The following is a 12,596-nucleotide window of genomic DNA, read 5'->3' as shown; positions in this document are numbered from 1 at the left end:
AGATGCAGAGGGTGAGAGGATTCACCAGAGACAGAGCGGGGAGCAGAACAGGCAGATAGATCCACGAAGTACTCTGCTGAGGGGAGCAGCGGGCAGGTCAGGAGAGGTCTGCCGCGCCATGTGGTCACTTCCGAACTCAGGCGGAAGTGGCTTCAGTCTCTTAGTGCAGTGCTTTAACCCACTGCGCCACCAGGGAGGGTGTGGTTTTCTTTTTTATAATTTCTGTCTTGCAAGTTTTAAAAACAAAATTTTCTTCTTCAGAAAACTATTTAATAGCTGTACAATCTCAGGTCTCTTTTTAACTCAATTTGCAAATTTGTAAAGCTGGACCTGTATCACTTCTTTTGAAGGTCATTGAGGACTAAATGAGAAATTTATTCTGTAATATTACAGCTATATCCTATATACTATGATTTACAAAAAACCTGGTTGTCTTTATTATGTTAAGACTTATATGCATAAATAAATGTATGTTGGTTCTAGAAATTCTCATGTTCCTCTAGAAACTGGCATTCTGTCTAGGCCTGATAAATAATAAGAAAGGTAAGTGAGGGTTCTATCTTACCTGGCCCTAGAAACTGGCATCCTCGAGCCCTGACAGCAGCCCATAGGTTGGCAGACAACTGCTGAGGATTCTGGTGCTGTAAAATCAGTTCTGTCACAGTTCTTTCTCCAAGGGACCGAGCTGCCCGCATGGCTCTGACACGGCCTTCTTCTTCTACCAGTTGACAGTTCACAAGTGTCACCAGTTTTCTTTGCATTGGACGACTCAGTGCACTCTGGTTCAAACTAGCTACACCTTTAGGAAAAAGGAAACTAAAGGTTTTTCACTTAAAGACAAGTCACATTCTACTATTTGAATTCAATGAAGCCACAATTCCTCCATGAGGTATGTGCATTTTTAAAAAAAATCAATAAATATTCTGTTTATTATTATTCTGTGATAGGAGAAGCTTAATTTTTATTTACTTTCAAATTTTCTTTAGGCATTCTATTCCCTAGGTTGTATGTGTCCCTCAAAATAGTTCTTAGGCTTATCTAGCCTGACCTTTATTTTTAAAACTACTGAAAGTAAATTTAAAGATGAATGAATGAAAAATTTACTCTACAAGTAATGACTTATTTTTATTTTTTACCATATACAAGACAGCATATTACACAATGGTGAGATCTTGGAGCCTATTCCCTTTTTTTAGCTCAAAGACATCACTTCATCATTTCTTCCCTCTTCCTCCACATCATCATTTTCTCCCTTTTTACCTAGCCAGTTCCATCAGTATAGAAGAAGCACATGTTACTCGTGCCATCCAATGGAGGGATTAACTTTTTTTTTTGATCCCTTTTCCTTTATCAGCTCTGCCCCATTTCTTTTCTCCCTTTTGTTGTGAATTCTCTACAGCTGTCTAATTCATTATCCCTATTTTCTTGTTTCTCCAGCTTTAAAACCTAGTGCAATCGTTTTTTGCCACCATCTCTTCACAAAACAGTTCTTGTTATAAGCATTACCTCTAATTTGCTAAATCAGTAGTCAATTCTCATTCCATATCTTGTCTTTTCCCACAGCACTCAGTAAAATGATCAAATCCTAACTACTTGAACATTTGCATAACACCCCTTTCTTACGGCTTTTATCCTTCTTTCCTTCTAATCTACTTGCTGACTTCATCTTTACCTACTGACTTCATCTTAAAGGGCCTCAGGATCCAGTTTTGTTTTCTTCTCTATCTGCACTCACTACTTAAGTGATCTTATGCAATCTTAATTTTTTAAATACCATCAATATGTCCATGACACCCATATTACAGTTTCTATACCTCATTCCTTAACCCATGGGTTACTCAACAGTGTCCAAGAGTTGCCTTTTCAGACTTAATATCACCAAAGTTAACTGATCTTACCTAAACCTGATCTATCGGCAGTATTTCTTATCTAAGTTGATGGTAACTGCTCTTTCCAAGAGCAAATTTCAACCTTTTTGCAAATTTCAAAATCTGGGAGTCACAATTAGCTCTGTTTCTGTTCCTTTTCACACAGCCAATAATTTTGGAAATCCTCTATCACCAATAGTATTAATTTTGTCACATTAGCCTATTAAGTGATTGATTTCCTGCTTCTACCTTTGCCCTTCTATACTGAATTCTTTACAGAGCAGCTAGAGTAATCTCTTCCAAGTTAGTCAAGATATGTCATTTCTCTGCTCAAAATCCTGGTCACTTCTCAGTTTCGCTTAAAGTAAAAGCTCAAGTCTTTAAAATGCACTGTAAATGTACAAATCATCTAGCCTCACTATTTCTTTACACACTGGTGTCCTCCTCCTCCTCACACTGCCAGTGACACTGGCTCCAGGCACACTCTCCTGCTATTCATTGAGGTATAGGCACACCTTGGGAACTCTGCTATTCCCTTTGCCTGGAACAGTCTGTCCCATGAACCTACATGGCAAATTACACCTCTTTCTTGTTAATTCAAAAATTTCTTAATGAGATTTACCTACATGAATTACCTAATTTAAAATTGCAGTCCATCTTCTCCCTGACATTTCTGACCCTTCCAACTGTACTGTTTTATCATTTATAACAACTACATAATTCACTTATGTATTATACTTACAATCCGTACTTTCTCCCTTTTCTAAAGCCTAAATACTATGAAAACATGCAATTTTACTAATATATTACAAGTACCAAAATAGTGCCTGGAACTTAGTACATGTTCTTTTAGATACCTGTTCAATGAATGAGTGTGGGGCTGGACAAGATAAGTTTTTCAATAAAATCATTATCCACACAGAGCAGGTGTAAAAAATATTTACTTGGTTACTTCATCCAACAACCTTAAATTATGGTTATGATGTGCTAGTCATAGTTACTAAAGCATGCAGTGATAAAACAGAATTTCTGTTTGAGCACTTAAAATATTTATTGTACTTGTATGCCTATGTTCCCAAATGAACTCTGGGCTTCATGAAGACAGGGACGTGTACTCAAAAAAATTAATGACTGATTGAATAAAACTGTCTTAATACAAATTATCAAACTAATACTATTACAGCACTATTAACCAGTGACTATAAATATTACATAAATCGCAATATTTTGTCTGTCTGATGAGTTCTTATGTTAATAACAATACTGGTTATCTTCAGAAGTAGAATTATAAATGTTTTCAATCCAACAGTATTCATCACTACTTCTAGCAAACTCATTTTCCAAAACTCAAAATTATTTAAAAGGAGTTTAATATTAAGTCTTTTAAAATAAATTTATTACCAAATCCTATCTACCAGTGAAAACACTTTTATGAGCTTACCTTTACCTCCACTTAGTGGTTTCAAGTAGAGTGCTAAATCCTCCACACATTTCTTTGCAACCTCATAGTGTTTGTTCTCACCTAGATTACTTAACTTTATCGACTGATGATCTGGTACCTAAGGACAAAGAAAAATTAAAGAACACATTCATTCAGCTCACACAGCAATTATTTATACAACTTATTAGTAACAATGATGAGTATAAATTTATAATACAAACAATATATCAAAGAAGTCTGAGTTAAGTTAAAGGCAAACTATTTTTCAAGACCCAAGGGTCTTGCTATTATACTTATTTAATAGCAAGGGGTGGGTACATTAATGAATGGGGAAAAGAAGGTATTAAATAGTATTGTATCAATGTTAATTTCTTGGGATTGACAATTACACTATAATTTTAAAGGGGGAAACTAGGAAACCTATACAGTTTCTCTGCACATTTTTTGAAAGTTATTCTGAAAGTACTTCAAAATAAAAAAGTAGAGGGTAAAAGAAAATTGTTTTTTCTTTAGCACTTAGGAACTTTTTATTAAGTAATTTACTTACTATATTTACTGCCACGGTCTGTTTCCCTTTGCAAGAATATAAACACCACAAGACACATTTTTCAATAAGAGGTCAAAACTTAAGTATAAACTACAGCTTTGACACTTCCTGAGTGATCGTGAGTACATTTTTTAAAAGATTTATTTATTTATGCATACAGAACTGGGGTACAAGCCAGAGGAGCAGGGGTGGGAGGGGAGAGGATCTAACAGAAACAGAGTAGGGAGCAGAACAGGCAGATGAACTGAAATACACTGCTGAGGGGAGCAGCGGGTGGGTCAGGAGAGGTCTGCAGCGCCATGTGGGTCAGCTCCTTGGCCAGGGATTGAACTCGTGTTGCAGTGGCTTTGAGAGCTTCATAGTGCTGCACTTTAACCCGTTGCACCACCAGGGAGGGCCTATCTTGAGTATATTATTTAACTGCTCTTTGTCTTGGTTGCTCTATCTATTAAATGAAGATGAAAATCCCTGACTCATAGTGCCGTTATGAAATTTCAGTTTAGTTTAACAAATATTTATATTTACAGAGTGCTTTCCATGTGCCAAGCACAATTTTAGGTACTAGGCATCTAGTAGTGAGCAAAACACATTTCTTGCCCTGATGGAGCTTATATTCTAGTGTAGAGGAGGCAGTAAATAAATGAAAAAGCATAATAAATAATGTAGTATAATAGAAGGTGATCAGTAAAAATTTTATTATCAAGGGTAAGAGGTTTGAAAGTACTGGCTGCAATTTCAACAAGGATGGGTCAGGACAGGCTTCTTGGGAATCAAGAATCATTTGAATAAAAACCTGAAAGATGAGGAATGAACATTTTAGGGAAATGTAAGAATCACTGTTAACAGCCCTGTGGTGGGAACATGTTTGGTATATTTGACAATTGGCCAGCAAGGCCAATATGGCTAAAGCTTAATAGTGAAGAAAGTGGTAGGAAATGAGGCTAAAATGATAACAAAGTCACACTATAAACACTTGCAGTTCAAAATACAATTGAAAAATATTTATAAATGACAAAACACAACATCAAACTTAGAGCAGAAACTAAATGCTAGCTAGTAGTATTTTTAAAAGTACAATATTTTGTTGCGTCTAAGATGCTACTGTTTGCAAGAGCACTGTTATTCTATTGCTCTTCAAAAGAAAAAACTGCCAATTAAATTATGACACTAGGGCCCTTCCTGGTGGCGCAGCAGGTTAAAGCACAGCACTAGAAGCTAAAGCAGGGACTGAGTTCAATCCCTGCTGCCCCAGAGGTGATCCACATGGCCCCGCAAACCTCTCCTGACCCACCCGCTGCTCCCCTCAGCAGCATACTTCGAAGATTTGCCTGTTCTGCTCCCCACTCTGTCTCTGGTAAATCCTCTCACCACCCCTGCAGCTCTAGCCTGTACCCCAGTTCTGTATGCACAAATAAATCTTTTTAAAAAAAAAATATGACACTATAGATGCATCTTGCTTTCAGTGTCTAACTGGATTATAAACACTGAAATGAAGTATCATGGCTTTAAGGGAAAACTCTGAAATCAAAATACAAAAGAAATTGAGTACTTTAATTCACCAAATTTTCTAAGAAGCAAACAATTACAAACATCCTTATTTTCATGCTCTAATATGTAGAGCATAATATACAGAATTTCATCTTCATCTATATAATGGGGAAACAACTATATGAAGTTCTATGGTAAAAACAGGGCCTCACTGGTGGTACAGAGCTTAGACTAAGCACTACCAAGTTATTGCCAGCTACTATGGCATGAGTTCGATCCCTGGCTAGGAAGCTGACGCACATGGCACATCAGATCTCTCCTGTCATAACTGCTGTTCCACTCAGCAGTGTATTTCAATAGAACTACCTGCTCTGCTCCCCATTCTGTCTCTGCTGAATCCTCTCACACACCTGTATCTCAAATCTATACCCAAGGTGCATAAACAAATAAAAATGACTCTTTAAAAAAAAAATTTATTAATAATAGAGACTAAATGCTTCCTATCATACCAAATACAAAGTAGGTCCTCATTAAATGGAAATTATATCTCTATGATCATGTTCTGGGTCAGTAAAAGGATCATAAAAAATAAATACTAGTTTTATAAAACAAGCAAATAATAAAGTGTGCAGAATTTGTTACTGACACTCTGGAAACTGGTTTCTTACAGATATATCCCTAAATAAAAATTATTCTCTCATTCATAACATTATCCCCAAAGTCAAGTGAAATTAAAGAGCGAGTCAAATAAACTGTATTTGAGGGTTCTAGTTGGTTGACCAATGATGAAAACCTCTATTACATTTCTTTTATCACCAAAGGAATATATAAGTATGCATATTTACATAGAAATATTCCTGATTCCGGGGCCTCCCTGACCCCAGGGGTTAAAGTTCTCAGCACTTTCAAGCCATGACAGCCATGGCAGCAAGAGTTCAATTCCCAGCCAGAGAGCTGACCCACAGGTGCAGAAGACCTCTCCTGTCATACCTGCAGCTCCCCTCAGCAGTGTATTTCAGTAGATCCACCTGTTCTGCTCCCCACTCTGTCTCTGAAGCATCCTCTCACCCTCTGTACCTATACCTATACCCCAGTTCTTGTACACATAAATAAATCTTTTTAAAAAGTCCTGATTCACTAAAGATCACAAACTTTGACCATAGCACTAAACTCATGACTATAATGGATTTTATGGTTTTGCTTAAGGCTTTATGACACTAAATACACTCATAAAAATCAGAACACAGTATTTTTTGTCTCAAATATTACTAAACTTGCTTTGTACCCCTTAATGAACAACATTCCATAATTATTACAGACAGCAAATTAGTAAACTCTTGAAAGCTTACCTGGGCTCCAACTAACTGGAGAAGTGCAAAGTTGACAGGAAGCACATCAATGTCTGTGTTGATGGCAGTCTGGTCAAAAGGACAAGCTTTACGGTGAAGTTTATTCAAGCAGGTCTTACAAACAGTGTGTGAACAACCTAAACTGATGGGTTTGTGCACATTCTCATCAAATTCATTATAGCAGATTGGACAGGACAGAAATTCTGTCCATTGAGCTGCCTGCACAGGCATTGTGGAAGCTGGATGCTCGGGTTAGCAGTCTAGCAGATCATTATTTTGCTGTGTAGTGTTTTGTTAAGCTGGAAATGGACAAAAGTAAGAATAAACCAATTACTCATCATTCACCTTTTGAAAGTTCATATTCTAAAGCACTTCTGAATAATTGTGTATGCTTTGGGTGTCTTTTACTTTAAATCTATTTGCTAAAATAAACAATAGCCTGACAGTATTCCTTTCAGCTAAACATATTTGTATCCGTTTGTTGTTTACTAGTTCTCAATGCTTTTATACAGTTTACTTAATGACCACATCAAATGAGCAGATTATCTTTGATATTTCATGTCAAGGAATACAAATTACTTTGGATTATTGGAATTTTTATAAAGTGGTTCCCTTGGATACATACCATCCCAAAACATTCTACGATGTGGCCTAAGAGTTAGTAAACTTCCCTAACTATTAATCCAAACAATATCCTATTGAAGCAAATATTAAAAAACAGCCTTGCCATCTGAATGGCCAAGTCAGCCAAGGATATGTTCAATTGGCCATTTCACAAGAGGAAATTTCTGGTCAGGACTGGAGTAGGAAGCTAACTGAGTTATTGAAAATCAAAGTAGAAGACTGTGATAGAACTATTTGTCCAGAAATGAAAGAATGACAAAGAAAAAAAAAGGTGACATGTATCTTGAAGGTGGTCCCCACAATACTATTAGCAAAGCATATCATTTAGCGACACATACATATTACTGGAAACTGTCAAGTCTAACGCACAAGATAAGAATAAAACAATGCTCTCTTCTATAATAATTCTAAGGAAAAACAAACAAAACACAAGGTATAAATTTTTATCTTTGCTATGATTATGGTTTAGGAAAAATTATATATACATATGATTAAAAGGTACATTTTAGGGGCCCTCCCTGGTGGCGCAGCGGGTTAAAGCACAGCACTGAGAATCTAAACCACTTCCACATGAGTTCGATTCCCGCCTGCCCCAGAGGTGACCACATGGCGTGGCAGACCTCTCCTGACCCGCCCGCTGCTCCCCTCAGCAGTGTACTTCGTAGGTCTGCCTGTTCTACTCCCCACTCTGTCTCTGGTGAAGCCTCTCACCCTCCGCATCTCTGGCCTGTACCCCAGTTCTGTATGTACAAGTAAATAAATCTTAAAAAAAAAAAAAAAGTACATTTTAAAAAGTTAATTTTCTTATTCCTAAGGTTAAATGTCCCATAATTTTTGATAAATTATTTACTATCAATGCAATATTCTCTTGTACTTTAAAACCTTTTTGACACCAAATTCAAATACATTACATTTCACAAGTTTTTATATCTTCTAATTCAAAACTTATGTAAGTCTGACAAATTCTCTCTGATGAACAAGAAATCTAGGTATTTAGGGCAATTAAACAGTCAAAACTTCATTTCATATTTACCAATTCAAATGTATTAGCTCCACAGAAATCAGTTGTTAAAAAATGTAGTCAGATTCTTGGGCCTCTCTGGTAGTGCAGTGGTTAAAGTCTCAGCACTATCAAGCTATGACCAGCCACAGCAGGCATGAGTTTGAGCCCTCAGCCAGGGAACTACATGGACACCAGACCACTCACATCCCCCATCCCAACTCCTCTGGCCTACACCCCAGCTCTTGTATGCACAAATAAAAAAATAAAATTAAAATCTTTTTAACAATGGAGTAACATTCAGAGGTAAAAATACATAAAAGATTTTCCAATAGCCTCACAATCAAATGAAGTATTTGATAAGCTTTTTGGGGGGTTGTATGTTTACAAAACTAAAAGAAAAAAGATCAGAGGGATAAAGACAAATATCACATGATTTCACTCACATGCATAACATAAACAAAACAAATGATCTAAGTAAAACAAAAATAAACTGTAAGACCAAACGAGTGGTTACCAGTAGGTAGAAATGGGGTTATTCAGTGGTCATTCATGTAAATGGGGGAGTATACCATATGGTAAAGGATGGAACTGAACTTTCAGAGGTGAACTTGATATAGTATATACAGTTGGTTGACTTATAATATGTCACATACCTGAAAATTATGTGTTATAATGCAATGTTACTTCAATTTAAAAAAAAAAAAAGACTTGGGGAAAATGAATTACAAACTCTGCTATGTAAAATCACCCTATACAAACTTATCTTCAAATACAAAGTATCTAACTTTTATTTTTAAACTAGCCAAATTTTGCAAGTTATGCTTACATTATTTTACACTTTCAACCCTTGTAGGGGTTATATCTATCAATACCATCAATAGCAAAACCAGTTGACTGGCTTCCAATCTTAGAAATGAACACAAAATGAACACATCAATAAGTTTCTGAAACTAGTATTTTTAATGTTCCATTTTCTAAGCTGTAGAATTAAACAAGGAAAAGGGCTCTCAAGAGAATAAATTTTATCTAAAACCTACTGCTGAGGGCCTAGTTATTAACATGAACCAATGAAATATTTATCAAAATACAACACTGCAGCTATTTTATGGATTAGAGTAACACAGGCTACTGAATAAGAGGAAACTAATAACAAATATTTTTCCTTATTTAGTTTCCCGAGATCACTCTGAAACCCTTTCAAATTAACTGGTTAGGAGGCGGGGCTTGAGGGAGAGTCATTTAGTGGAACTAATGGAAAAAAACTCCTTTATATTTTCATCTATTAGTTTTACAGTGTTTCTAACTATTCAAAATGCACTTGAGGGGCCTCCCTGGTGCTATGAAGTTATCTGCAGCCACTGCAGCATGACTTCATTCCCTGGCCAGGAGCTGACCCACATTACACAGCAGACCTCTCTGGTCTCCCATTGCTCCCCTCAGCCGTATATTTCTGTCAATACACCTGTTCTGCTCCCCATTTTGTCTCTATTGAATCTTCTCACCACCCCCAACACCTCTGGCCTACACTCCAGTTCTTGTATGAATTAAATAAATCTTTTTAAAAATGCACTTGCTAGTTTTGTTTTAACAGCCCATTTGTGTTTCTTCATCTAGGAATCTAGGAACACCGGATGCTTTAAATAAAATAACTAAATTAAAATAATTTAACTTCTAGTTAAAATTGAATACCTTTAAATGAAAATTTCTGCCAATATTTTAGCAGTAACTCTACCTAATCTTTCTCTTCTATGTGTCAGGTTTAACTGTCCTTTTTTTTTTTTTTTTAATGACTTATTTATTTATGCATACAGAACTGGGGTATAGGCCAGGGGTGCAGGAGTGGTGCGGGGATTCACCAGAGGCAGAGTGGGGAGCATGGCAGGCAGACTGATGAAGTACACTGCTAAGGGGAGCAGCAGGTGGGTCAGGAGAGGTCTGCTACGCCATGTGGGTCACCTCCCTGGCCAGGGATCAAACTCATGGTGAAGCATCTGTGGCAAGCTTCACGGTGCTGTGCTTTAACCGGTGGCACCACCAGAGAGAGCCCCAGGTTCTAACTTGCTGGTGGAAAAAGTATGCACTAAACTTTCCTGACATGGTAAGATATAAGTAAATTCATTCAAAATATTTTTTCCAGTACAGTTACCAATAAATTCAGGTAAGATAAAGACAAAATTTTACCTAGAACACAGAATAAAGTCATATGGTATATGGCCCCCTAAGATGTTAATTAGTAATGACAAAATTGGGCTTTCAGTCTTTTAAAAAAAAGATACTCTGTAGACATTTATCTAAAAATATTTTGATAAGTATTAAAAGGCCACGTGTCATCTTTATAACTTATTTTAAAAAGATATATCTAAATAAACCATAGCAAGCTAAGAGTATATATTAATGTGTAAAATTCTACATTTATACTAACGTACAGTGACTTTGAATCTATGGAAACCTAAACTGCTAATAACATTTATAGTCAATACTTTAGTATTCATCATAAAAAACTCCTAGGACATCTCAAATTGAGATAAAATGGATTAAGAAAAGCCTACAACTAGATGTGTAAAGAGACATTTTAGAAAAAGCATTCTAATTATTTTTAATAATTTCAGCTATTAGTAATTACAGTTAACAAGATAAAGCATGAAGTGAGAAATGCTAAATTAAAGGTGGGGCTTAAACAGATTTTTACCCACGTTTTCAGACTGTAAGTTCTTTGCTATGAACACTAACTCATAAAATACAAGAATAAAGATCTCTCAGATGATTACAAACTGTCTTATTAAAAACAAACTGCACACTAGCCAAGTACTTTCATTTTCTGTTATTAGTCCACCATGAAATTATGCAGGCAGTTCAAGACTAACACCTTGTTTTAAAATGACAGAATAAAATGTATACCTTTTTCACTAATGTGTAATTAATATACATATACACATACACACACACACACAGACACATAGTATTTTACAATTCTCTTTATAATGATTAGGGCTCAGGCCTGTTAATTAAAACATACATTGTTTTCATGATAATACACACATGTAATGAACCTAAGCTACAGAAATGTTCTGTAGCAGTACTTTCCAATTCAGAAACCTTAAAAATAATTAGTTTTGGAATTTAAAAAATCTTATTTAAAACATCACGGGTAGAATTTAGATCTTAAACTAGAAAAGAAATAAAACCAATGGCAGTATCTTTAAGCTCTAACATTCGAACTTAGCAAATGGGTTGAAGTGAACTGGATCACAATTTTTAAAAATGCTATTATTACATGTGATTTCAAGTTAGGAAAGATGTATGACTTGTTTTATTTCTAAAACCACTATAGGGTTGAACTTTGTTAGTAAGCATTAGATAAAACTTTCAATGGGCTCTAACAAGAGAATAACAGGATAATTTCCCACTTTATGTAACAGAAAAATGTTTTGTTTCTTCAGTGGTGAGTGGACTTGAAAATACTTATTTTTGAGTCAGAACTACTCACTTCTGCCTATGAAACAATGGCTACTGGGTAACTTTATCTTTCATATTTTCAATGTCCTTGTATTTTGGTTATTCTGACTGTCAGAGAATTTTCTACCAGCAATTTTTTGGTTTTCATTTGTCTATTTTTATTCAGCTAATTTATTTCTTCGAATAGTGCCGCTCTAGAATAGTGCTGTTAAAAAGAAATATGTGAGCCACAAGTAACTTAAAATTTTCTAGTCACATTTAAAAAGGGGGAAAAACATGTACAACTAACATTAATACTTTAGCCCAACTTATCCAAAATAATTCAACATGTAATACAAAAAAATTTTTAAAAAATTGAAATCTAGTGTGTATTTTACACTTAAAGCACATCTCAATTCTTAGAGGGCATATTTCAAGTACTTGGTATTTCTGGCTAGTACTGAACAATGCCAAATCTAGAATACTTGAAATTATAAAACAATACACAAACTATTATGAGGTATTTGCAGTGAAATTCATCCATACACTTAAGGTTTTCATAAAATTAGAGACCCCTGATGATCATAAATAAATAATTTATAACATATAAGAGTGGGTGCAAAATAGAGTATTTTAAATTCTCAGCTAGCTTTATTTTACCACATGCTTCCTTTCTCATCATTAGAAACTTAAACCCAGCCCCAATAAACAGCAAGAAAAAATTAATTACAAAAAGCCCTGGTTGCAAGTTTATTTAGCATTAGATATTACATACAATGTAGTAGTTCTGTATTTTAAATATAAAATTCTGTGTAAAGAAAAATGCTGTCTTCCAAAGAAT

General features: G+C 35.4%; 1 protein-coding gene across 1 annotated transcript in view; it reads right to left on the bottom strand.

Moving 5' to 3' along the window:
- RC3H2 (ring finger and CCCH-type domains 2) overlaps window positions 1-12,596 on the bottom strand; it is a 45,520-nt gene that overhangs the window by 31,190 nt on the left and 1,734 nt on the right. The window contains exons 2-4 of the mRNA XM_012721470.1: window positions 6,694-6,992; window positions 3,310-3,427; window positions 566-799 (exon numbers count right to left, since the gene is read on the bottom strand). Of these exons, the coding sequence (XP_012576924.1) occupies window positions 566-799; window positions 3,310-3,427; window positions 6,694-6,924 (583 nt within the window). The 5' untranslated portion in view covers window positions 6,925-6,992. The remainder of the gene's footprint in view (window positions 1-565; window positions 800-3,309; window positions 3,428-6,693; window positions 6,993-12,596) is intronic.

Source organism: Condylura cristata, unplaced genomic scaffold (assembly GCF_000260355.1).
Source record: "Condylura cristata isolate star-nosed mole 26May11 unplaced genomic scaffold, ConCri1.0 scaffold00006, whole genome shotgun sequence".
NCBI classification, from domain to species: Eukaryota; Metazoa; Chordata; class Mammalia; order Eulipotyphla; family Talpidae; genus Condylura; species Condylura cristata.
The sequence above is the reverse complement of the archived record's forward strand: the minus strand, read 5'-3'. Positions and strand labels throughout refer to the sequence as shown.